The sequence below is a fragment of the Lepus europaeus genome, chromosome 5 (assembly GCF_033115175.1).
Source record: "Lepus europaeus isolate LE1 chromosome 5, mLepTim1.pri, whole genome shotgun sequence".
Lineage (NCBI taxonomy): Eukaryota > Metazoa > Chordata > Mammalia > Lagomorpha > Leporidae > Lepus > Lepus europaeus.
In genome coordinates, this window is record NC_084831.1 from 8,682,513 (window position 1) to 8,706,964 (window position 24,452).

At 61.0% G+C, this 24,452-nt stretch overlaps 1 protein-coding gene across 1 annotated transcript in view; it reads right to left on the minus strand.

The window, feature by feature from the left end:
* Positions 1–332: 332 nt before the first annotated feature.
* The window catches only part of DHRS3 (dehydrogenase/reductase 3), a 31,807-nt gene continuing 7,687 nt past the window's right edge, over positions 333–24,452 (minus strand). The window contains exons 2-6 of the mRNA XM_062190462.1: positions 7,372–7,515; positions 6,699–6,818; positions 6,220–6,458; positions 2,224–2,349; positions 333–814 (exon numbers count right to left, since the gene is read on the minus strand). Coding sequence (XP_062046446.1) covers positions 730–814; positions 2,224–2,349; positions 6,220–6,458; positions 6,699–6,818; positions 7,372–7,515 — 714 coding nt within the window. The 3' untranslated portion in view covers positions 333–729. The remainder of the gene's footprint in view (positions 815–2,223; positions 2,350–6,219; positions 6,459–6,698; positions 6,819–7,371; positions 7,516–24,452) is intronic.

Sequence of the window (24,452 nt, forward strand, 5' to 3'; positions counted from 1 at the left end):
CCTTTCTCAGCCACATCACCGGCGTCCCGAGTCGGGCTGCAGAGTTCCGGCGTCTCAGCCATGTTCCGCTGGCACCCAGCACATGCTAGGTAGGCAGCAGGTGCCTCCCGAGCCAGTGGCTGGGGGCTGGGGGGCATGGCAGGACCAGGGGCCTGCTGTCTGCAGGCCAGTTCCCCGGGCCTGGGCTCCACTTTCTCTCCTGGTCTCTGCCCCACCCCTTGTTAACCCCTGGCTGCCGGTGATCCTGAGCAGCCCAAGTCTCTCCGTGGATCAGCTTTTGTAGTTGGGGCTGGCCCCCTCCCAGCTGCCCACCACGGACTTCAACACCGAAACACGCGAAGGCCAACTCTTTATTTTCCGTTCCTGCTGTTCAACCGGTCTGCGCAGGCTGAGGACGAGGGGGGAGGCGGATTGTCTGGAGACAGAGCCTCCCGGAAGAGTCTATGCACGCTGCTGCGGCTGGGGAGAGCTGAGAAGCAACTTAACCATAAACTCTACAGAATCAGACATGTACAAAAGTGACAAGGCGGCTGCTGGCTGGTCTCTTGCCTCCCCATGGGGCTCAGAGTTACACCCATCAGTCCTGTGCAAAGGTCCTGGGGCTGGCCACCAGATTGCTCCCTGGGCACAGGAGCCGTGCTGTTCACCCAGCAGAAAGGTGCCAAGGGACAGGCGCACAGGTGCGTGCCTGGGACACCGCGGCTCCTCGAGGGTCTCTGTGTCCCGTCTCTATGTCCGCCCTTTGAACGTGTTCATGCAGGTGTAAGTCCCGGAGAATCTGTGGATCTCCTCTAGCGCAGCCTGCGGAAGGATGCTGGGGGGCGGGGGGAAGCAGAGGAGACGGTCAGCTGGGGGGCAGTGGCTGGGTCGCACCGTGGCCACGCCCCGGAAGCAGCCGCTCCCCTCCCTAAGCCACACATCAGCTTCCCCAGGAGCCCCGCCCCCGCGGCAGGGGCAAGGGCTCTGCAGTTGTGTGCAGGTAGCGTGGGCAGCAGGAACGACTTTCCGAGCCACAGTCAGCGTCTGCTGTGTCCCCTCCGGGACTCACTGGAACGAGCCATCCTGGCAAGTGTTGGGGGTGGGGCCTGAGCCGACTCTGCCCTCAGGAATGGCACTGGGCTTGGGGCAGAGGTGGGTCCATCAGGCGGGCGCCAGGGGCTGGCGACAGCCGGATCCCAGGGAGCCAGAGGCGTGGCTCCAGGGCTGTCCCCGCTGTGCTAAGAGCGCCAGGAAACCACGCTTAGGTGGCCACCTGCAGTAGCTCAGAGCACAGGACTGGGTGGGAAGGGTTTGCTGAACAGAATCCGGGAAGTTCTGGGCGGAGCAGGATGCTGGGGGTGGGGTGGGGCCCCCACCTGGGCTCCCTGCGTCCCACTTGGGCTCCCTGTGTCCCACAGCAGAGGGCTCCGCTCTGTTCCAGCTTCCTGCTAGCGTGCACCCCAGGAGGCCCAAGTGCCTGGGTCCCTGCCACCCAAGTGGGAGACCCGGATCAAGTTCCTGGCTCCTGGCTTTGGCCTGAGCCAGTCCCAGCTGCCGAGAGCATCTGCGGACGGGCGCTCTCCTTGTCTCTCTCCCATCTTTGCCTTTACCAAAGAACACGGACTGTGACGCCGAGAAATTTCTAGAGGCTGCCTCGCTCTAAAGCCTGCCTCCCCGGGCTGCCTGGACCAGCTCTGTGTTTCTGCGAATTCTGAGCCTTTGGCATCCAGACCCCCCGAGACCCCTGAATGGGTTACGCCTCCCGAGGGCTGGGGACCCGTGTCTCTGTGGTTGTTGAAACCATGGTTCTCAAGTGGGGGCCAGGAACCCTCGGGGGTGCCTGGGGTCTCTTCGGGGTCTGTGCCATCCGCTCTCGTTATACCACTACTGGGATGCCACTGCCCTCCGTTCTCCTTTTCCCGTGAGTGCACCGTGGAGTTTGTGAGGCGATGCGCCAGGGGACATCACGGCAGACACGGACGACAGAAACGTGGCACGCGCAAAGCACTGCCGTTCCTGACCGTCCCCGTTTGGACAACGACAACTGCTGGCCGTGAAATATTCACGTCAAGGCCATAGGTGGGACATTGCTACTTGTCGATGCTGGCAGTTTCTGACTTGGTCCAGAGTGACAGGCAGGACTTCCGCAAACAAAAGCTGGCCACCTCTTTCCCGCCAGGGCCCGGCGGGAGGAGGAGCCATGGCGGGCGTGAGCCTGGGCCGCAGCGCCCCCCAGCCCGATACCTTTTCAAGATGATGAGGATGTGCATGGTCCAAGGGAGCAGGAGGAGAGCCTGGTTCAGCTGCACGGCTTCCACTGTCCTCCGGGCCACGGTCTCCGGCTTCAGCGGGGGGAAGAGTTTGGGGAACCTGGAGCAGAAGAGACACAGTGGGTTTCCCCTGGAGAAGCACGTGCTTCTGCTAGAAGCTTCCATGAAACTGGTGTGCCTGGGCTGTCCCTGTGGTCTTTCCGGCCCAGACCTGTAGGAGGTGCACCTGCCCTCAGTGATGTGAGTGGGGCCCCCCGGCTCACAGGGGGTCTCCCTACAGAACCCAGGACTCCTGGCCCGCCCATCTGGGGCCCGGACTCTGACACCTGCTGGGGACCCTCCCATGCTTGCTCTAGCTCGGCACGGCCCAGCCCTGTTCCAACTTCCTCTTCCTCACCCGGAACCAGCGACCTCTCTGTCCTTGTCATTGTTTGTCGTTCCAGCCAGGGCCTCTTACCAGCTGTCCCCACAGCCCGGCTCCCCTCCAGGAGGCAACTGAGCCGCAGGGGGTCCCACGTGGCCTCTGACCTCATCCCCTACTCACTTCCCTGGGGCATCTACTCCCTAGCCTCGCTAGTTGGCTGTTTCCCGGTCAAGGTCTCCCCCAGCACACTGTGAGCTCCTGCTGTACGCCTGGCATCCAGCAGTGCCCGGCACACAGCAGGTGCTCATTAAGTTCTTGCTGAAGGGATGGACCATGAAGACCTGCCACGTCCCAGACGTGCCCTCCTCATCCTGTCTGGAAGTGGGCTCTGCCTCCCACCCAGCCCATGGGATCAGCAACTACTTCACCAATTCATTCAAACCCACAGTGACGAATGAATGAATTAATGAACGAGCCGACATTAGGGTTTTCGTGCCTATTCTGGGGTGTCCGAGGCTCATACGATGACGAGGCTCCCCAGGTGCCAGGCCTGAGCCCGAAGCTTTCTCTCCAGCTTAGAAATGAGGAAGCCGAGGCTGCGGAGAGCAAGTGGACGCTCGGGATTCAGACGGGCCCGCACAAGTTCCAGAACATTCTGCTGCCTCCACTCGTTGCTCTGCCCACCCTCCTGGGCCTGTAGGTGCAGGGCCCACGCTGCTGGCTCTGACCCCAATCCCACAAAGGGCCTGTGATCCACTCTGGCACCGGGAAGATTAAGGGTGGTGAGTCACGGGTCTGATGTCACTCCTGGGCAAGGGGCAGGCTGTAGGCTCCCGGCACGGGCTCGGCCCCGCACAGCCCCCATCAGAGGCCCACAGCCCCGCACGCCGGGCCGGCAGCCCCTGCGATTCCGCACGCGTGCCCGTGTCTAGGCAGCTTGGACGTTGAGGCCCTATCCACGTTGCAGACAGCCTGGATTCTCCGGCCTCTCCTATGGCCAGCCCTGCCTCTTGGGCCTGACAGGATGGGTACATCAAGCTCCGGGGGCTTGCGGGGGACCCTTCCTGGTAGGACCCCGGCAGGAGACCTTGACAGAGGGGCCTGTGCGTGTCTCCTCGTTCTCTGCTGGGTGGGATGGGTACACAAGAACCAGCTTGAACTCTCAGGGAGGCAGCGACACCAGCTCAGCCAGCCAGCTTCCGGCCATGTGGTCTGGAGAGCAAGTGCATCCCTGAGCCTCAGTTCCCTCATCCGTAAAATGGGAACAAGAGCTCTGCGGCCTCGCACCCTGCAGCAGGGTGGTGACGTGGTGGTGTGGCTAGAATCGAGGAGAGCCAATAAACAGTGATTTCTCAACATGGCCAAGCCCGCTGGGAAACCCATCAAGGGTGTCCCAAACAGGCCTCCCGCCCTCAGCGCTCAGCCTGGTGCAGGAATCAGGCGTTGATTAAGGACCTGGCTTGTAGGAGTCTGAGTTAGCCACACCTCAGGACTCACCTGCACAGTGCAGGTGCTCACTACTCACCAGGCATGGCTAATCGAGTCAAGCACGGGAGCTCATCTAATCCCTGAAGCAGGGGCTACCATATTAACCCCTTTTCATCAAGGCCGTGGTTTTAACATGTGTCCCCCAGCATCCCGGGGCTGGAAAGTTCATGCCCAAATCCTGCGCTCGTGGTATGTGCGGGTGGGGTCCCTTGCGGGGTGACCGGGCCAGTATGGATGCACCCTTTCACAGACTAATGGATTAAGACATTAGTGGGCTGAGAGGGAGTGGTTGTTGTACGGAACGAGCTCCCTGGCCAGGCGGCCCCTCGCCTGTGATGTCCAGCCAGGCCTGGGAGCGCCACAGAGCTCCTGTAGCAAGAGGAGCCTTGTCAGAGGTGGCCCCCGACCCCGGACACCCAGCCTCTGAACTAGAGAGAGGTGTTCGGTCACAGCCACAGAGAACAAAACTCAGCAAGAAGCTGGGATCCGAGCCCCGGCGGCTGAGGCCCGCGCTGGGCACCACGTGGGACCGTGACCCGGGGAGACTGCGGGTTGCCCGGGAGTGGTGGAGAGGAGACGGTCACGCTAGAAGGTGGGAGACACGCAAGTGCCCCATGCGTGACCGTCCTGCCCGCTTCTGTGCTCAGTGTGGAGTGCCACGGATGCGCTTCTGTGTGCATGGATTGAGCTCTTCCTGTATACTCGGGTGAAAAGAAACCAGAGGGAGCCACTGTGGGGAAAAGCCAAGGTGGACCACTGACAGCACCCAGCCTCCTCTCGGTTCATAACGGACGCTCACTTGCACGCAAGCCAGGCGGGAACGTGTGCGGGGCGATGGCCTGCCAGGGACATCAATAACCCGGGTCTGTGTGAAGATGGCCATTGGCAGGAAGACGAACAGTGGCTTCTACAGGCATCGCTCCATCTCCAGTTTGTGCTAGGAGCCTCCATGCCTTCTTCCTCATTCTCCCAGAAAGCCTACACCTGCAAGAAAGCGCGGTGTCCAGCTTGGACAGACGAGCACCGTAAACCACGCTCAGAGAGGTAACAAAGCTAGAACTACTTCTCATCCCCAAGTGGCGGCTGAGGAGTGATCTAGACCAGCTGGGACCACTCACAGCTAAGACGCCCGGCCGGACCCGGGGTTGCGGCCGGCGCTGAGCAGCCTCGCTGGATTCCCCTCTGTGCCGAGCCCAGTGCTGGCAGAAGCGGAAGTGCAGAGCGCAGACGGCAGACCGTTTTGGTCAGATTGCAAAAACCACGGGGAGGGGGAAGACAGCTTCTGGTCAGTTTCCGTTTTCTTTACCTGTAACGGTCGCCCTGCCTGCACGGGACAGAGCCATTCGCCGGCTGTTTGCGGTGGAGCGCGTGAGCAGTGTCCCCCGCCAGGTGCCCTTCTCTCCTCACCGCAGAACCCGTGACAAAGGCATTCTCCCACCCGTGTCACGGCTGGACAGTGAAGGCCAGGGTCACGACTCAGCAGGCCCAGCGGCCCGCAGCACAGGGCCGTCGCCACTCCGCGTGTCCGGCTGCCAATGTGGGCTCTAACCCAGGGGTCCATTTTCCTTGAGGTAATGGGTCTGGGGGAGCAGTGGTTGGGCCTTGGCCTTGCTTTAAATTGAGCTCTAATCTGCATGAACCCTAAGCATTCGGCACAGCTGGTTGACTTCCACCTATTTAATCACCACTCAGGTGCACGTCTCTGGAAGCCTAGAACATTCCCTGGGGCTCTCTCCTAAGCTCTAGCTTTACCTCCCAGAGTGGCCACTGGTCTGGTCTCCGCTTCCCAGCCCAGCCTGGCCTGTTCTAGAACCTCATGGGCGTGGAACCGTGCAGGACGTACCCTCTGGTCCCTGGCTTCCCAGACCCAGCACAGTGGCCCTGGGATTCGCCGCATGGCTTGCAGACCATGGCTCCGCTCTATCATGGAGTCGCATTGCGCCGCAGGTGCCCAGCACTGCAAACTCCCTGGGCTGAGAAGTACGACCCGGACCTGCTACCGTACCCCACTCACTGCCCTGCAGGTGGAGAATCAGGCACGGAGCTCCAGGCTAAAGCCCAGGGCTCCCGGGGTCCCCTTGCGGGGCAGCAGGGAGCAGGCTGGGCCCCGCCACTGACCTGACTCTCATGCCCTGGAACATCTCGGTGCTGGTGTGGAAGGGCAGCACGGTGGTGGCGCTGACACCCGGACAGTCCAGCAGCCCCAGGGTCAGGCTCTCCATGAAGGCGAAGGCGGACGCTTTGGACGTGCAGTAGTCGATGGCGCCGGGGATGGCGGAGAGCGCCAGCACAGAGTTGAGACACACGATGTGGCCGTTCTGCAGCTCCAGCATGCGTGGCAAGAAGGCCTTGGTGGTCTAGGGGCAGAGGGGCGGTCAGCACAGAGCAGCCACAGCTGCCCCTAACCCCTCCCAGCCCTGTCTTGGGGAACCCCGGACACGCTGCTCTGGGGACGGAGCCGTCCTGTGCCACAGGACACCGCGCTCACAGCTCAGAGTCCAGTGGCCCTGTGGCCTGGCCACCTCGTCCATGGACATCCCCCTACCCGGAGCCCAAGTCCCGTGACCCTCTGCTCCACCCGCCCCGGGCGCCCTTACCCAGAACTGGCCCAGGGTGTTGATGTGCTGGGACTTGAGCAGGGCGTCGTCGTCGCTGTCCATCAGGCTCTTCCCGTGGACCACGGCGGCGTTGTTCACCAGGATGGTGATGTCGCCTACCTGCGGGCGGGGGGGGGGGAGGCCGTGGGCCGTGAGGGCACGGACGCGGCCCCAGCACCGCCATCTGGATTTATAAGATGGGGCTAACGCTGTCTCTGGGTTGAGTGGAGGAGTGGAAATAATTTACGGCACGGAATATACCTGGCGTGGAGCAGCTTTGCAATAAACAAGGCTATCGTGAGACAGAAAGTTAACACCTCCACGTGCCAGAGTCACAGAAGGCGCGTGCTCGGCTCCCGGACTTCACCGAGAGTCTCCGCCCACGCAGGTGGAACTGAGGATTTTCCCAGAGGGCAGTGGGGCCTTGCCCCTCCTCCCAGGGTTCTGGAGAGAAACCCACAAGGTCTAAGTTTTCCAAGGGACAACAGGTGACTGCTCTTGTTGGGTCATCAACCTTAACTCCCGTAACTCGGGCTGGTTTCGGGGTAGGCTCCCCACGGGGGCCCCAGACAAAGCCATCGGCCATAAGCCAAGCTCCCTCCGCGGCCCCTGGGGACGTGCACCTGCCTGGCACTGCCCCACAACCCAGGCCCCATCATGCCAGGCTACCGACCTTTTCCCGGACAGCCTTGGCCGTCTGGTACACCTCCTCCCGGTTGCCCACGTCACAGATGAAGTAGTGGCACTCGGTGCCCATCTGACGGATCTCCTCCGTCGTCTCCTTCAGGCACTTCTCAGTCCGGCCCCAGAGGACAATCTGGAAGGAGACAGTCGCAGCTCTGAGCAGGTGGCCACGGAGCAGAAGCCGCAGGGACGCGACATTCACCACCCACCAGAAAATCAGCACGGAGAGGCGGGCCTCTCTGACCCTACTTCAAGATAAATATTCAAAGTATATGAATAATACGATGAAAATAAACTTGTTTATTTATTAATAAAGATTTATTTATTTGGAAATCAGAGTTACAGAGAGAGAGGGAGAGACAGAGAGGGGTCATCCATCTGCTGATACACTCCCCAAGTGGCCACAACAGCCAGGGCTGGGCCAGGCTTGAGCCAGGAGCCAGGAGCTTCATCTGGGCCTCCCACATGGGTGCAGGGGCCCAAGGACTTGGGCCATCTTGCACTGCTTTCCCAGGCCATTGGCAGAGAGCTGGATTGGAAGCGGAGCAGCCATCATGAATTGGAACCCATACGGGGTGCTGGCGCCGCAGGCAGCAGGTTTACCCATTACTCCACGATGCCGGCCTCCCTTATTTTTGTGTTATTTTAAAGGCACAGAGACAGAGACACAGATCTGTCATCTGCTGGGCCACCCCCCAGATGTTCCAACAGCCAGGGCTGGGCCAGGCCAAAGGCAAGAGCCGGGAACCCCATCTGGGCCCCCCATGTGGATGGCAGGGACCCAAGCATTTGAACCATGGTCTGCTGCCTCCCAGGTGCACACTAGCAGGAAGCTGGATGGGAAGCTGGGACTTACAGGACTGGGGGAGGGGCGTCCCCAGTGGCACCCAAACCGCTGCACCATAACCCCACCCATTAACAATGATTTTTTTTAAGGGACACAGCCTACTCCTAAAGGAACCAGTAGTTTCTGAGCCCATTTCTGGCCAATCGGTTGCTGCATTTTTTCTGTCTTTTGCATCTGTTCCTTCTAGCAGGACGCCTGCCCCCAGCCCAATCCCAGGTATCCTACATACATGGAAGCAAGCGTAGAGTGCCCTGTGGTGCGCCCAGCTGGCCTGCTCATGAGTTAGGCCTGCAGGGCGGGTGACAGAGGCAGCGGGGCACCTGCAGGGAGGGAAGGGGCTCCTGGCCTCCTCGCCCCACAGGAGTGGACCCCGGCAGAACCAAGAAGTGGATGCTTAACGGGGCTGGACAAGCTTATGAACGGCTGGTCCTTAAATGGCTGGGAGGAGCAGGCTGGCTGGCTCTCAGCCTGGACCTGGGGAGGGCGTTGCACCTTCCCCAGCCCCCCAGCAGCTCTGGCCAGGGGGCCGGGAAGCCCTGAGGGAGAACTGGCATCCTAGGCAGGGGGAGAAAGGCTGGGTGTGGATGTCCGTGGGGCAGAATCAGAAAAGGGACCATCTGCATGTCCTCTTGGGGACAAGAGCAATTGGCTTCTGTGTTTTCTTTTAAAATTTATCAAAAAAATCTCCCTAAAAAAAAAGAAAGAAAGAAAAAAAAAAGAAAACCAATAAAAGGAGTACAGCGTATGTCCAGGTCCATAGTGTGTCTTGTTCCAGGGGCTGGCATCACTGCCTGCGATGCCCACATCCCACAGGACCGCTGGTTCAAGTCCCGGCTGCTCCACTTCCCTGCTACTGCACCTGGGAAAGCAGTGGAAGGTGGCTCAAGTGCTTAGGTCCCTGTCATGTACATGGGAGACTCAGATGGAGTTCCAGGCTCCCAGCTGCGGCCTGGCCCAGCCCCAGTTGTTGAAGCCATTTGGGGAGTGAACCAGTGGATAGAAGACCTCTGTGTAACTCTGCCTTTCAAATACAATCAATCTTAAAAAAAATATATTCTCTTGGGGCCAGCGCTGTGGTGTAGTAGGCTAAGCCTTATCCCATGTGGGTGATGGTTTGAGTCCCGGCTCTACTTCTTTAATTTTTTGACAGGCAGAGTGGACAGTGAGAAAGAGAGACAGAGAGAAAGGTCTTCCTTTTTGCCGTTGGTTCACCCTCCAATGGCCGCCGTGGCTGGCACGCTGCGGCCTGCACACCGCGCTGATCCGAAGGCAGGAGCCAGGTGCTTCTCCTGGTCTCCCATGGGGTGCAGGGCCCAAGGACTTGGGCCATCCTCCACTGCACTCTCTGGCCACAGCAGAGAGCTGGACTGGAAGAGGGGCAACCAGGACAGAATCCGGTGCCCCAACCAGGACTAGAACCCGGTGTGCCGGTGCCGCAGGCGGAGGATTAGCCTATTGAGCTGCGGCACCGGCCCCGGCTCTACTTCTGATCCAGCTCTCTGCCATGGCCTGGGAGAACAGTAGAAGATGGCCCAAGTCTTTGGGTCCCTGTACCCTGAAGAAGTTCCCGATACCTGACTTTGGATAGACCCATCTCCAGCCATTGTGGCCATTTGGAGAGTGTACCAGTGGATGGAAGATCTTTCTCACTGTCTCTCCTTCTGTCTGTCTGTACTCTACCCCTCAAATAAATAAAATAATCTTAAAAAATGTTTTCTTAATCTAAAGGTCACTCATAAGAACAAAGGCTGCTTTGGCAGGGTAAACATTGTAAGTGTGCGAGTGACAGGAGCTACCATCACGTCAGCCCAGAGCACAGGCGGTTTCTTTTTTTGAAGATTTATTTATTGTTTGAAAGGCAGCGTTGGAGGGGGGGCGGGGGAGAGAAGGAGGGGGCGGGGGAGAGGGAGAGGGAGAGGTCTTCCATCCGCTGATTCACTCCCCAGATGGCCGCAACAGTCGGAGCTGAGCCCATCTGAAGCCAGGAGCTTTTTCTAGGTCTCCCACATGGGTGCAGGGGCTCAAGCACTTGGGCCATCTTCTACTGCTTTCCCAGGTGCATTAGCAGAGAGCTAGATTGGAAGAGGAGCAGCCGGGACTCGAACCAGCGCCCACATAGCGGCACTGCAGGTGGCGGCTTTACCCGCTGCGCCACAGCGCCAGCCCCAGCTACTGAGAATCTTGAAATTGCAGAACTTTTATGGGAGCAGAAAGGGCACACAAAAATCCCAGGGGTCTCCAATGGATCTGCTTTATGACTAGAGTTTTGAAACTTGTTAGTTTCCTCCCATCCACATGTTCACCCAGCCACCCATCTGCCACCCACCTGTCCGTTTCTGCATCCCCCATCCCCCATCCATCTGAGCAGGTCAGATGAGTTTCGGTCCCCTCGCACCTGCTCTGCTCCTGTCCCCTCCCGGCTCCAGTATGGGCCATGCATGGTTCCCAGGGGTCCGGCTGGGGCAGTGAGAGGCGCCCCTGGGGGCCCTCAGGATCCTGGCAAGGCAACCAAGGGAACACTGGATGTGGGGCCTTGCTGGGAGGCCCAGGGGTCTCGATGGCGCTGAGGACAAATGTTGCCTGGAAGGGCTGCAGCAGGGGCCCGAGGGGGCCTCTCACCCCGGCACACGTGGTGGTTCCCGGCTCCATCAGAAGGGGCCTGTAGCTCCCCGCCCCGGATGAACCAGTTCTTTCTGGCCCCTTGGCTCTCGGACAGGACGAGGCCAGGGGTCTAGAGCTCCTGTGGTCTGAGCGGGGGAGCTGCCATCAGGAAGCCGGGAGACCATACCAGCTGCTGGGCTGCAGACTCGCTGGAGAGGCAGACGTCTGTGCTGTGTGCGTGTGTGTGTGTGCGTGCACAAACGTGAGCGTGTGTGTGTGTGTCCGTGAGCGTCCGTATGCCCGTGGTGTGCATCTGGGGCCGTGTGTGGCCACCTTGTGGGCTACCGTGTTCCCTCAAGTCCTCTGGGGGCTGCCCCCGAGGTCCCCAGGTGGCCGGGCTGGGCACCTCCACCTCAGAAGCCAGCTGTGTCTCCGTGGGGCAGGTGGCTAGGGGCTGGCGGGGTGGAGAGGGTAGTGGGAGGCGTGAGACTCCCTCCCCAGTGGGGCTGCCCTACAACTGTCCCTGCCGGCCTCTCCTGCTGTCCCCGATGCAGCCCTCTGTATGCCCGTCCAAGGACCAGCAGGCACAGCTGAGCAGCCAGTCCAGGCGGCTCCCGCTGAGACCCCCGGGGGTGACCCCGACAGCAGAGGCCAAGATCCCCGCCCACCCTGAGCAGGGCGAGGACGGGGCCGGCGCGAGGGCAGCTTTATGAGCCCAGGGAGCCCTATGGCCTCCTCGTAATAAACTCCAGGTCAGGGAGCGGCCGGCCAGCTTCTGTCTCTCCCCTGCCTGGAGACCGGCGAGGGGGAGGAGGCAGGAGACCTCTGGCCTCCAGGGTCACCGCCCTCCCAGCTGCAGGCTGTCCTCGTCCACCTTCCATGGCGCAGGGAACCGGGCTGCACAGGCACTCAGTAACTCACCCCGAGTCACCCTCACAGCGGGGGAACAGCGCAAGATTCGAACCCAGAGCCCTGGTCCCATGCACGTGCTGACACGGCGGGACAGGCTCAGCTCCCCAGTCCCGCGCGCCAGCACTCTGCGTCCACTCTTGCCCGACGTCCACAACCATTCCGTCCATCTGCCCGCGCCCCAGGGAGAGCAGCACAGGGAGCCCCCGAGATGGAGAAGGTCATAGAAGACAGTGGGCCACAAGGGACAGTCAGTGGGATGGAGGCTGAACAAGGACTCATGTCCCCTGGAGACCGGGGAGGCGGCTGCCCATTTTACAGAGGAGCAAACTGTGCCCCAAGAGGCTAAGACTGTGGGTGGGCTTGTCAGGGTCCCACAGCCACAGCGACAGGGCGGGGATCAGAACTGTGGCTTGGGCTGGCCCCACAGGCTGCTGGTGACGGCACCCCGTGCCCGCTCCCTGCTTGTTGTAGTGGGAGATGGGCACTGTGTGGCTCCATGAGCCCTGGGGGTTGCGCACTTGGAGTTGAGACCATCACTGCCCTTGGCACGGCTGCTTAAGAGGAGGAGCGCGGCGTGGCCTGGGACCATGGTCAGGGGCCCGGCGTCCACGCCACCTGGGAAAATCCTTGCTCTGAAAACCGAACGGCTTACACGGCGTAAAAGGGGCCACCGTGGAGGCCGGCTGTGGGGCTGTGTCTCTACATCTGTCTACAGCATGAGTGGTCAGCCGGCCACTTCCGGGGCTGCGGCACCCCTGGGTTCCAGCAGCCCCGGATCAACGATACCTGTGCACTGAACATGCAGACTGTCCTGCCCTCACTCCCCAAGCCACAGAGTGCCGCCAGCTGTTTGCAGCTCTGATGCTGGGGCTCAGAAGTCGCCTAGCGGGCACGCGTGCCGTGGGGAGCCCACACGGAGGTCAGCTCAGGTGAGGACCTGGGCGGCCGTGCGTTTTGGTGACTGCGGTGGGTCCTGGAACGAATCCCCCGCAGGGACTGAGGGATGATTAAATTGTCAGGTAGCATTTTTTTTTTTTTTAAATATCTCTTTGAAAGAGTGACAGAGAGCAAGCCAAAGATCAATCTTTCCTCTGTTGGTTCACTCCCCAAACGCCTGCAACAGCCAGACTGAGCCAAGCCAGAGCCAGGAGCCGGGAACTCCATGCTGACCTAGGGGCCCCAGCACCTGGGCCACCTTCCACTGCCCTCCCAGGCACATCAGCAGGGAGCGCCATCAGAAGCAGAGCAGCTGGGATAGAACTGGCGCTCCACTACGCGGTACTGGTGTCGCAGGCGGCAGCCCTGTGACCTTAAAAACGAGGTGGAGGTGCCGCCTGCAGTGCCCGCATCCCATACAGGCGCCGGTTCAGGTCCTGGCTGTTCTACTTTCCATGCAGCTCTCTGCTGTGGCCTGGGAAAGCAGCGGAAGATGGCCCAAGTCCTTGGGCCCCTGCACCTGAGTGGGAGACCTGGAAGAAGTTCCTGGCTCCTGGCTTCGGATCAGCACAGCTCTGTGGCCATTTGGGGAGTGAACCAGTGGACGAAGACATCTCTCTCTCTCTCTCTCTGCCTCTCTGTAACTCTCAAATAAATAAAAAAATAAATATTAAAAAAAAAAAAAACCCAGAAGGCAGAATAGAAACTTCCCACAACTGTTCTCGAGTAGATTATTCGCCCCGCGTTCCCTGCTGGGGCTGCTCCAGGGCTCCCATCCACGCGGTGTCTCCCCACTGCTGAGTGGATGAGTGGGGGAGGGGAGCCCGCTGGGGACCCAGCGTTTCCGGTTTAGGTTCACTCATTCAGCCCCGGGTGTGGTGCCACTGCTGAGTCTACATTCTGTCCCCTTAGAGGACAGGAACTCAATCTCATCCATTCTGGTTCCCTCTGCCCCCACCGCGCACCCAGCGCAGGCTGCTTTCCCGTTGGAAAGCTGCTCGTGGACTCCTATTCACCCTGCAAAGCACCGCCTGAATGCCCTTTCAGTCCCCGGATCCATCCTCCCTACAACACCTTACCCGGGCCGGCACTGAGGGCTCGGATACGTCTTCTCCTTTAGTCCCCACGACCCCGTCAGGAGGGGTTCCACAGGTCGGCTCAGACAGGGCCGACTTGTCCAGGGCCACTCAGGCCCTAGGGACAGGGCCGAGTGTCTCAGGACTCCGGTTCCTTCCTGCCACCGCCAGCCCTCATCCCACCTCCCCAAGGCATGGATGTGAACGTGTGGACCTCCATGAACACCCCGCCTCCCCCACGAGCTATGATCTCGCCGGGATCTCGCTTCCCTTCCAACCGGGCACGCAGCTAGGGGCGGGCACACAGTAAGAGCTCGGCTGAGTCACCACGGGGAACCGGCCTGCCGACCCGAGGGCTCCAGCGCCCCTTCCCCACCGGGCTCGGCTCTGGGCGCCCTCCGGCGTGTCCCAGGAGGGGCCCCTGTTTGCGGCTGGCTGCCACGGCAAGAGCCAAGTCCCCGGGCAGGTCTCGGGCAGCTTCTGTCCCACAGCCCCCGAATTTGGAGCTGTCACGGGGCTGAGTTGGCTTCGTACAAGGAAAGACCATTCTGCGCAGAGACCCCAGCTCATGGCACTGATACGGGATGGCGGCGGCAGAAGCCGTGGACTAACCCACTGCGCCATGACGCCGCCCCTTGGGTTCAGTTCTCTGGTGGGAAACGCCACTGGAGCTCCATGAATTAGGGCAGAAGCACTCACCTTGAAGGGTGAGGGTGGGAGAGGGCTAAGGGCACGACAGATGCTCTCTCTGGTTCTCAGGATCATTGCAGCAACAGGAGAAGATCCCCCCTGCCCCGGGTTCCAGGCCGCGCCTGGGGACACAGGACACAGAGGCCAGCTGGGGCCCTGCATCACGCCAGGAACCCCACAGCACAGGGCCTTTCATCGATGTGCCAATAGCACTGATGACAGGACGCGGCCTCAGGTTCCTTACAGGGGCCCAGGGGAGGCCCGCCCCGCCGGGCTGCGGGGGTGCTGGGCAGGCCAGGGCCCTCCCACTCGGCGCTGCAAAGCAAGCTGTCCCGGGCTCCTGGCTCCGTCTGGCCAGTGGACATTGTTTTGGCTACTGCGGGCACAGCTGTTGGAGAGGATTGTTAGGAAGCGCCTCAAATTAGACCAGCCAGGGTGCTGCCCTCCCACGAGCCCCTGACCGCAACCTGGAGTGGGGTGGGGACTTCCTCCGGGCAGGCGTCCAGCCTGGATCTGGCGCTGCTGAGACACACAGGAGTGACACGTCCTACTCTCGTCTGGCATCAGATCTCAGACCATGCTGGGAGCGAGGTATGGTGTCCAATTCGTGCATGAGAGAGTGAGGCACGGAGGGACCTCGTCCTACAAACTTCCTCTGCGGGAAAGCAGTATAGCCTGATCCCTAACCTACACAGCCTGATCCCCAAGCCCGTGCCCTTGGCCTTCAATTTCACCTGCACCAGCAAAGCAACCCGAGAAACAGCCCAACCACAGGCAGCACTGAGCGCACAGAGTGCCAAGGTGGACCACTGGGGGTTCCCCCCAACCCAGGAAGGAGGGCGGGCTGCTGCCCTGTGTGGCCTGTGGGCTCCCTGGCCAAGTGGCAACCAAGGGGGTGACAGTGATGACCGCTGCTCTGCTGCAAGGACTTTGGGGCCTGATGGGGCCCAGGTAGGCAGACAGGTGAGGCCTGGAGCTGCTCTCCTGAGCACGGCTCAGTACGGCGGCCCAGGGCTGCTGGATGTGGTGAGCGGGCCAGGGATGTGCCTGGAGCATCCTTGGTCTCCAAGTGGGTGGGCGCAATGCCACGCCTCACGTTTCCTGGGCTCTCCTTGTGTGCCGAGCCTGGGCTCTCCTTGTGTGCCGAGCCTCGCCTCGTGGACCTTGGCTCCAGCCCTCACGAGCACACAGGCCAAGCCCGAGTGGGATGCTTTGCTCCCCTTGGAGGGGCTCCACCCAAGCCCTCACCCCAATACCGGCCAGCGTGGCCCTACTTGGAGAGAGGGTCTCACTGATGCGGTCAAGCGCCTGCACTGGCCAAGGCCTGGTGCCCGGGGCTGCAGGGGAGTCCCATGGGGGAGGGAGGCTGTGTGCAGATGGAGGCGGAGCGTGGGGCGACACAGCCATGGCCACAGGAGGCCGGGAGCCAGCAGGAGCTGCAGGAGGCATGGGGGACCCCTTGCCTGCGCCACCTCGATCCCGCCCAGGACGCTGGCTTCAGGCTTCTGCTTTCTTGAACTGACAGAGACCAGACGGCCGCTGCTTTGGGCCACGCGGTTTGTGGTCATCCGTAGCGGCAGCCCCAGGCAAGGGATCCACTCGGCACCCACAATCCTTACTCGGGCGCCCCACCCACGTTCCCGGTCCCCACGGCCACTGGGGTTTTAAGGTTCCAAGCTCTCTCTCTCTCTCTCTCCCGGAAGGTTCTTCCTGTCCCCTCATTTCCTCCCGCCCAGGCCCAGTCCACCCAGCAGTGCTGCCAGTCCAACCTCTGAAATCGGGAAGCTGCACACTGCTCACTGCTGCCCCGGCTGTCCCCGAGGGCCCAGCTTCAGCCCCCGTCGTGGGGCCTGCTCGGACCCCGGCCCCAGTCTGTTCTCAACGCCGCAACCAGAGAACCTTCCAGAACAGACACCAGACCCCTGCCACTCTGCTCACAGCTTGGGGCGACACCCTGTGTCACTTAGAGATCTGTAATCGCAGGCCTGCCCCCACCTGTCGGGACTCTCTGCCCTCGGCTCCTCCCTCCTACTGGTCTCTGCATAGCACCTGCTCACTTCCACCTCAGGGCCTTTGCATAGGCCATTCTCTGGTCGTCCTTATAGGCTCTGCTCCAGTGTCCACCCGAGAGGCCTGCCCGTTGAAAGCCCTATACCCCAGACACTAGCCCCCAACCCTATCACCTCTCAGATCTCTTCCTTTCCAGCTGTAGACACACACATGTCCCGCCTCCGACAGAGACATAACCCCGAGGATGGAGAACACATCCCTCAAAACTTAAAACTGTCACTCGCAGGCAGCCAGTGCTCAGCCCACGTGGGACCAGGGGGCGGGGCCTCCACTACATCCCTGAGCAGGATTCTTGTGAACCTTTTTGGCGCTGGGACCAGCGGAGGGTCTTAAGCTTCCCGCGCCCAGCCACAAACACCGGGGGACTGTCTCATGGCCACACCGCCTCCCGTGGCAAAACCACGGAACTGAGCAGCTCAGACTGGAGTTGCTGGGAGGAGCCCTGCGACCTGGGCCCCAGGTCCTCGGGGTGGGAACTGCCAGGCGGCCGTGGGGCCAGGTGCCAGCACTCATGGGCAGAGCGCCCTCCACTGCCATCCTGGGAAGCGGGCTCGACTGGAACAGTCCAAGTGACTCACGCACCCTTCACTACCCAGTGTTTCACACTTGAACCTGAACTCCAAGGCCAACGTCCTTTACTCCCCCCGTCCTGCCTCATTCACTCATTCCGGGATCATCCAGCGGTAACTACATCCGGTGCCGCTGGGGGCCCTGGGACAGTATCCTGTTCTCATGCATTCGCTTCTGCATACGGCTGGGAGATGGGGAACCACACACACGCAGAGTGATAGATGACGTGATTCCAAAGTACAAGGGGAACCCAGAGCTGCAGCGGGGGCTGGAGCAGAGGCCCTGGTGGAGCGTGAGGGAAAGAGCCAGTGCAGAGGCCCTGGGGTGAGCACGAGCTGGGTGTGTTGGCGGCCAGCGCTGCAGAGCCAAGTGGGGGAGACCAGCCCCATGGGGCTCTGAACTCTGTGCCGCGGTGGGAGACCGTGGGGAGGGTTGACAGCTCCTGACTCGGAGTTTGGAATACAAATGGGAGCCAGGGCAGTGGCCTGAGGAGTTAGGGGCTGAAGTCTACTAAGCTGACTGATGGGGGGATGGCATGCAGGAGGCGTCCCATGGCTGCAGGGCTCGGTGTGGTGGCTCCCGGAGGAAGGGGGCCAGGGACCCCGCAGGGCTTGACCTGAGGCCAGGGAAGAATCCCTCCCCCCCTCCAAGAAGCGGTGGAGGGATGGCAGCCTTGGCAAGGCCCAGGCAGAGGAAGACAAAGAGCTGGCCTTCCATCTCCAGGCTCCTTCGGCTCCCAGAAACTGGGCTGAAACAGAGAAGGGGAGACAGGGCGGCACTGTGGGAGGCCAGCGGCTCCCCACCCACCTGCGGTCAACACAGGTACGCCCTGCTGTGCCGGCAGCCAGTGGGCATCCAGGACCAGGGGCGTGGGGGCAGCCAGCGGCTCCATGCAGGAGGCTCCAGGAAGTCAGTCTGGCAGGTGGGGCCCACGGGGGTCCTTGAGGGGCAGGGCGGGCTGCAGGGTGGGGATTGGGTTATGTCCCCATTTGACTGACAGGAGGGGTGTAAGGGGACTGGACCAACGGGGTGGAAAGCCAATGAGGAGGGGGTGTTGGGTGGGGCTGGGTCCTGGCGCGGATGGCTGGTGGAAGGAGTGGGTGTGGGGATTGGGTTAGGGCTCCAGGGGGATCTGGTTGAGCAGATGGGTGAGGACTGGAATGGGGTCCCTGGCATGGGGGAGGCGGCTCAGAGGGGTCACACAGAGGTACACAGATGGGAACGGACAGGGGTCCCCCTCGGGCCCCCAGGGACGGCTCTCGGCCTGTAAACAAATGCCTGGGTGTCCCGGGCGCGCTGACCTGCGGCTGAACCCGGAGCTGTAAATGGGATGCAAGGTGCCAGCAGCCTGGGCCCCGAGGGCCACACGCTCCGCCGCCTTCGCCGAGCTGGCTGTGCTGTGCACACAGGCTGTGCAAACGCCACCAGACGTTGCGACACGTGGCCAGTCTGCTGGCCCCCGCATGAACCGTCCCGCGGGCCCCCGCCCAGCTGCAGCCTGCGTCTCCCTCCGCCCAGAACAAGGGACAGGCGGCGGTGGAGGGCGGGACTCCTGGCGGGGACCGGTTCTGCCACCCTAGCCGAGGGAGCGTGGGGGGCCGTGGTTCACAGAGGAGCTCACAGGGATCCTCCAGGTAGCCAGAGACAAAAGCGAACTGAGGTGGGACGGCTTCTGAAGCCGCGTGGCCAGGCCGGGGCCCACACACCCTTGGCCACGCTCAGCACGCCTGATCCCCAGAGACCCGCGGCGGGGTGAACCTACAGTGTGGCTTCCTCGGGAGTCACTGGGCATCTCTGGGTCTCACTGTCTCCACCTGGGGACACTGGCTTCCTGTGCTGGTGCGCGGTCGGAAGTTCAAGGGTGGAAGGTGGGTCTGAGCCCTGCCCAGGGACCATGGCGCCCCTCCCCCCAAAAATGGGCTTCTGGGTTTACTGTGAGAAGCTGCAGGTCCACAGTCTCCGGGGGCCCCGAAGCCCCCGGCCCTCAGTCTCCTACTTGGTCCCCGCTAACCCTCTCCCTGGGATGAGGAACTCAGAAACGACCCCAAGCGGGGTGCAGCCAGGCACAGTCCAACGCGAGAGCCAATCCCAGTGTGCCCTTCACTGAGGTCCACCGCAGCTCTCCTTAGGATGGCTATTTGGAACTACACTCGCTGTTTGCTTGTCTGTTGTCTCTGAAATCCCCCCAAACACACACACACACACACACACATTCTCTCCCTCTGTCTCTCTCAGGTTCTCCGTGCGTTCCCAGACCTGGCTTGGAATACGGCTCCCTCGGGAAACAGCGGGAACTCCCTCCGGGGGGGGGGGGGGGGAGGGCAATGGTGACAACCGTGCAGCACGGCCATCACTGGGGCCTGCCGTAAGATTTGCGGGGCTTCTTGTTGGAAAATTGTCAAGTTCAAGGCGGCAGCAGCAGTGTCACAGCAGGCGCGAGGCCTAGGAGCCTGGCCCCGGCCACGCCCTAGAGGACCTGACAGTCTGACCACCAGCTGCCAGCCCTTCCCTGGACCCCAGGAGACACAGCTGGGACAGAGCCCTCTGGGAAGCCGGGCGTACAGGACATCCCACCAACCGAGAGTGGCTGTCACACCCACTCTCTGCCCCAGTCACACTGCATCTGGGAGCAAACACCTTTGTCACAAGTGTCCTCACCAGCAGTCACTCAGGGGCCTGTGTGTGCCCCAGGCCCGCGGCCCCTTATCCTCGGTTCTAAAACAAGCTCTGAAATCCTGCATTTGTTCTTTGCTTTGACCCCTGCACCTGTGGTCAGCCCTAACCACAGCCACCAGGAGTCCTTCTTCCCCACTGCTCTATGTGGATGAGTAGCCCATTTCACAGACGTGGTCACGGAGACCCAGGATCTGTAAGCCATCAGTTAAGAACACGGCCATGGGGGCCAGTGTTGTGCTGCAGTGGGTTAATCCTCTGCCTGCAGTGCCGGCACCGGTTCTAGTCCCGGCTGCTCCACTTCTGATCCAGCTCTCTGCTATGGCCTAGGAAAGCAGTAGAAGACGGCCCAAGTCTTTGGGCCCCTGCACCTTCATGGGAGACCCAGAAGAAACTCCTGGCTTCAGATTAGCTCAGCTCTGGCCACTGCAGCCGTTTGGGGAGTGAACCAGCGGATGGAAGACCTGTCTGTCTCTCCCTCTCACATCTCAAATAAATAAATAACATCTTTAAAAAAAAAAAAAGAATACGGCCAGGAAACAGCTGACCGGGAGGCCACGGGCAGGCAGTGTTTCTGGCACAGGTGACAATGTGGCTGCCGTTCTGGAAAAGAAGGGATCAACTTCTTACCGGAGTTACTTCCGGCATTTCCTTCACAGCCCCGCGTGAGACTTGGAGTCGCTAGGCTGGGGTCCCTGGTCACACACCAGGGCTGCTGTGTCCCAGAGAGACCTTCAGCTAATTAAGCATAATTTATAGACTGGCCTCCAAGGACAAGCCTTAAATTACTTGCAAGCTGTGCCAAGGCAGGGATCTCTCCTACAGGCTATTAATTAGGGATCGGGTTAATCTCTGCTAGGACGAAGGTCAAGTGCCATGGAGTTGACCCTTCCGGCTGACTGGCGTCTGCTGGCAGCCTGGGGGGTTCAGGGTAGGAGGGGCACTGCCACGGACAACAGCCAGGTCAGCACCTGCCACCGGGGCTGGGACACGGCCCAGGGGCTGACTACCAGCCCTCCACCGCCCCAGGATCCTGCTGGGGAAACAGGTGCCCCTCGCTTCCCAGGAGGCTGCTGTGGCCATGCAGCCTGTATAGCGCCTTAAGTGGCTCCCCAGGACCCACGCCGTGTCCAAATTCCACAACCCCTGTCTGTAACTCTGCCTCTCAAATAAAGAAATCTTAAAAAAAAATCTACCACTGCAGGACGACCCAGCCTTCTCGCTTGTGTGGAGCAGGTGTGCACTTGGGGTTCAAGGCAGCTAGTGCCACCCCCCCATTTCTATTCCGTCTCCCAAGAGCAAACTCATCACAACGGTTGGTGGCCCCAGCTGCACAGCGGCCCCCGGAACAGGACTTGGTGTCCAGCAGGTGCTCCGAGCAGCCCTTTCCTCTGGTTGTTGACCCCAGCTGCAGGCTCACTCAGCAACCCAGGGAGGCGAGGACTGGCACTGTCACCCTCCAGGCTCAGCGTGCGGCTGACGGGACACTGCCACCCCTGCCCCGTGTAGCCTCAGCCTGATTCCCAGAACCTGAGTCCCTAGGAAAGGAGTTCAGGTTGCAGGTGGAATTAAACGCGGTGATCAGCCTGCTTTGAGACAGATTATCCTGGCTTTTGTATGTGGGCTCAACGCAATCACAGGAAGCCTGGGAGAGCCGTGACTGTGAGAAGAGCGGAGTGGGGGGGCTTTGCAGACGTTGAAGATAAAGGACAGAGTCATGAGCCAAGGGTTCAAGCCAAGGGGCAAGGGCACGGATCCTCCCCTGGCCCCGACCCCTGGGTGTTGGCTCTGGGAGACCCACGTCGGACCTCTGCCCTCCAGAACTGCGAGAGCCCACGCATGTCTTAAGCGACTCGGTTCCTAGCACTGTTACAAAGTGGAGACACGTGTGCAAAGCCTCCAACCGGAAGAGCTGCCGCACCAAAGCCTCCGCATGTCCACAACAGAGCACCCTGCCCCACTCGAGCGTCTCGGCACCACTGGGGCCTTGCACGTGGGCTGTGGCGGATGGGGTGGCCCGGTCTCACTGTCGTGGCCAACGCGTACTGAGCACCCGGTCTGTGCTCAGGATTTGATACAGAATCCCAAGGCCTCCCTTGGCAAGAGGAAGCTGGGACTCAGAGACATCTGATAACTTGTCCAGGGTCACACAGCAAGCGACCCAGAGAGCCTGCCCGACTCCCGACAACCCGTCTGTCCTCGTGGTCCATGGGCGCAGCAAGCGAGCTGCCGAGGCGTGCGGGCCTGGGCCTGGGTCTCCAAGCGGCTTCCATGCGTGATGGCTGAAAACCAGGCACTGTCTTTCCACAAGAACAGTGCGGGAAGCCTGCTCCTGACCTGAACTTCTTGCTCCTGGCCACAGCACCCCAATTTCCCATGCAGAAGCCCACCTGCTGCTCTCAAGCCCTGACGTGCACCCCAGGCTCCATGCTGCCCCGGTGACCCCCAGCTGGCCTGGCCGCCAGGACACCGTCCCCAGAGACGGCTCAGGCTCACGCCAGTCGAACCGGGGCTAGGGTTAGGGGTGGAAGGTTAGTGTTCGAAGGGGCAGGCTGGGTTGCCATGGTAACCCATGACGTCCGCCTCACCACAGCCCAGCCCTGACCACTTGAGCTACTTGTCTGTGTCCAGAAGTTGGGGCGGTGGGCCAGGCTGGAGCAGCCTTTCCCCAGTGGCCACCATGGGGCTTAAGGCCCAGAGGGAGGCCGGTCAGGCTGTGGGCTCTCCCTCTCAGACTTCCAGCAAGGTTAAGGGGAAATTTCCCTGAGGGCTCCTGTGCCGTGGGAAGGACTCTCCCTTCCCTGGGGGAATCCAGTGCCCGCAGACTCTCCCAGGAGGATGCTGGGGGGGGTGGGGGCAAAGAGGGGTGGGTGGAGCCTTCAGACCCTTCCGGCTCATTTAGGGGAGAGGGGGGCGCTCCCCAGTGGAGAAAGGGGGGGGCGGTGGCTGAGGCCGGAGTAGCACACCGGGGTACACAGTGGGGATCCCTCCCGAGGGGCCAAGGCCCAGGTGGAAGTGGAGGGCGTTCGGGCCCACAGGCTGAGAAGCTGCTCAGCAGACCCACATCTCCTGTTCCCCCTTCTCTCTGAGGTCTCCACCAAAGTCAGACGGGAGCTCTAAGCTGTCAAAGAGACGTGCAGCTGAGCCAGCCCGATGGGAGGGTGGGGGGTCCCCAGAACCCTTCCCGCCCACCTCCGCCTTCTAGGAGGCCCCACGGGGCTCTGGAGCCTAACTTGGGTCCTAGGCTCTCAGCTGGTGTTGCAGTCCGCACCGGGGTGCTGGGAGAGGTGGGTGGCGGCCAGTCTGCCTCCAGAGTGACCACTCGCTTCGTGGGTCAAAATGCCTTTCTGGGCGTGGGCACGGCGCCCGCAACCCATACCCGAACGCCGGTTCGGGTCTCAGCTCCTCTGCTTCTGATCCAGCTTCCTGCCGATGCACCGGAAGGCAGCTGGTGACGGCCCAAGTCCCTGGGTCCCAGCCACCCACGGGGGAGACCTGGACGGCGTTCCAGGCTCCTGCTTCAGCCTGGCCCAGCCTTGGCTGTTGTGGGCATTTGGAAAGTGAGCCAGCAGATGAAAGCTCTCTTTCTCTGCTTTCAAATAAATACATTTGGAACCAAAATGCTTTTCTAGCCCCTTCTCTGACAGATCCCCGACGGCGATCCCAGGTCCTGCTCCTGAAAGCGGGGTTTGGACGGGGGGCCTCTGCTGGGATCACGCACCAAGCCACGGTTCTCTGCAGTCCACCCCAAGCTTGGCCCTGGACTCCACGTCCCAGGACACCAGTGTCCCCTGCCCTGGACGCGAGGTCCAGGCTTGGCTCCGTATCTGAGCCTGGAAGACTTGGATGGGTTTTTGTGGGGACCCAGTCCAAATCTTCTGAGCCTGGTGTCTGCAAAGACCACTCAGAGGAAGAAATGTGTATCGCTGTGCATTCTTTGGGAGCAGGCTTCAAACTTTCTCCCGTGAAAGTCTACAGCCAACCAAAGATGACGACTTGTCACATCCCCCACTCTTGCCACCTCCTCCAAAAAGTCCTCTGGGATTTTCCTTAATTTACAGCGACTGCTCCCTTCTCTGTACTGTGACGCCTTTCAGGTCACTTCTAAGGACCCACCCAGTCCAGTGACCCCGGGGTTTCCCCAGAGGGCACTGTCACTCACTCACCCCCACCAGCTGAGTCCCTGTACATTTAAGGTGCTGCTCTGGTGGAAAAAAAAAAAAGTAACTCTTCAACTCTTCAAAGCAAACCCTGATAACCAAGGTCTTTATTAATCCCTGGCCACCAGCCCACTCATTGTATGCAAATACTGCTACTCCCTACTTTAAACATTGTTCGTGTGACCGTGGATGTGCAACCTGCTGACTCACTGCTTATCAAGCCTGTCTCCTAACCCTCTGCATGACCCCGAGTGACGTGGGCAGGGCAGGCTGACCGGGAGGAAAAAGCTCTAGTGGAGCCGCTGGGAGTCCTGGGTTCAAGGCTGCCTCCACATAAGCGTGCTGGGCTGCGGATCGCACCTGCTCGCAAGCACAGTCAAGGTCGGCACAGGGGGCGTGAAAGGCACCAGACGGCCACGTGGAGCAACTGGCGGCACTGCCAGAGGACACGGCTGCAACCGTGCTGGGAAAGGGGTCTTTTTTTTTGACAGGCAGAGTGGACAATGAGAGAGAGACAGAGAGAAAGGTCTTCCTT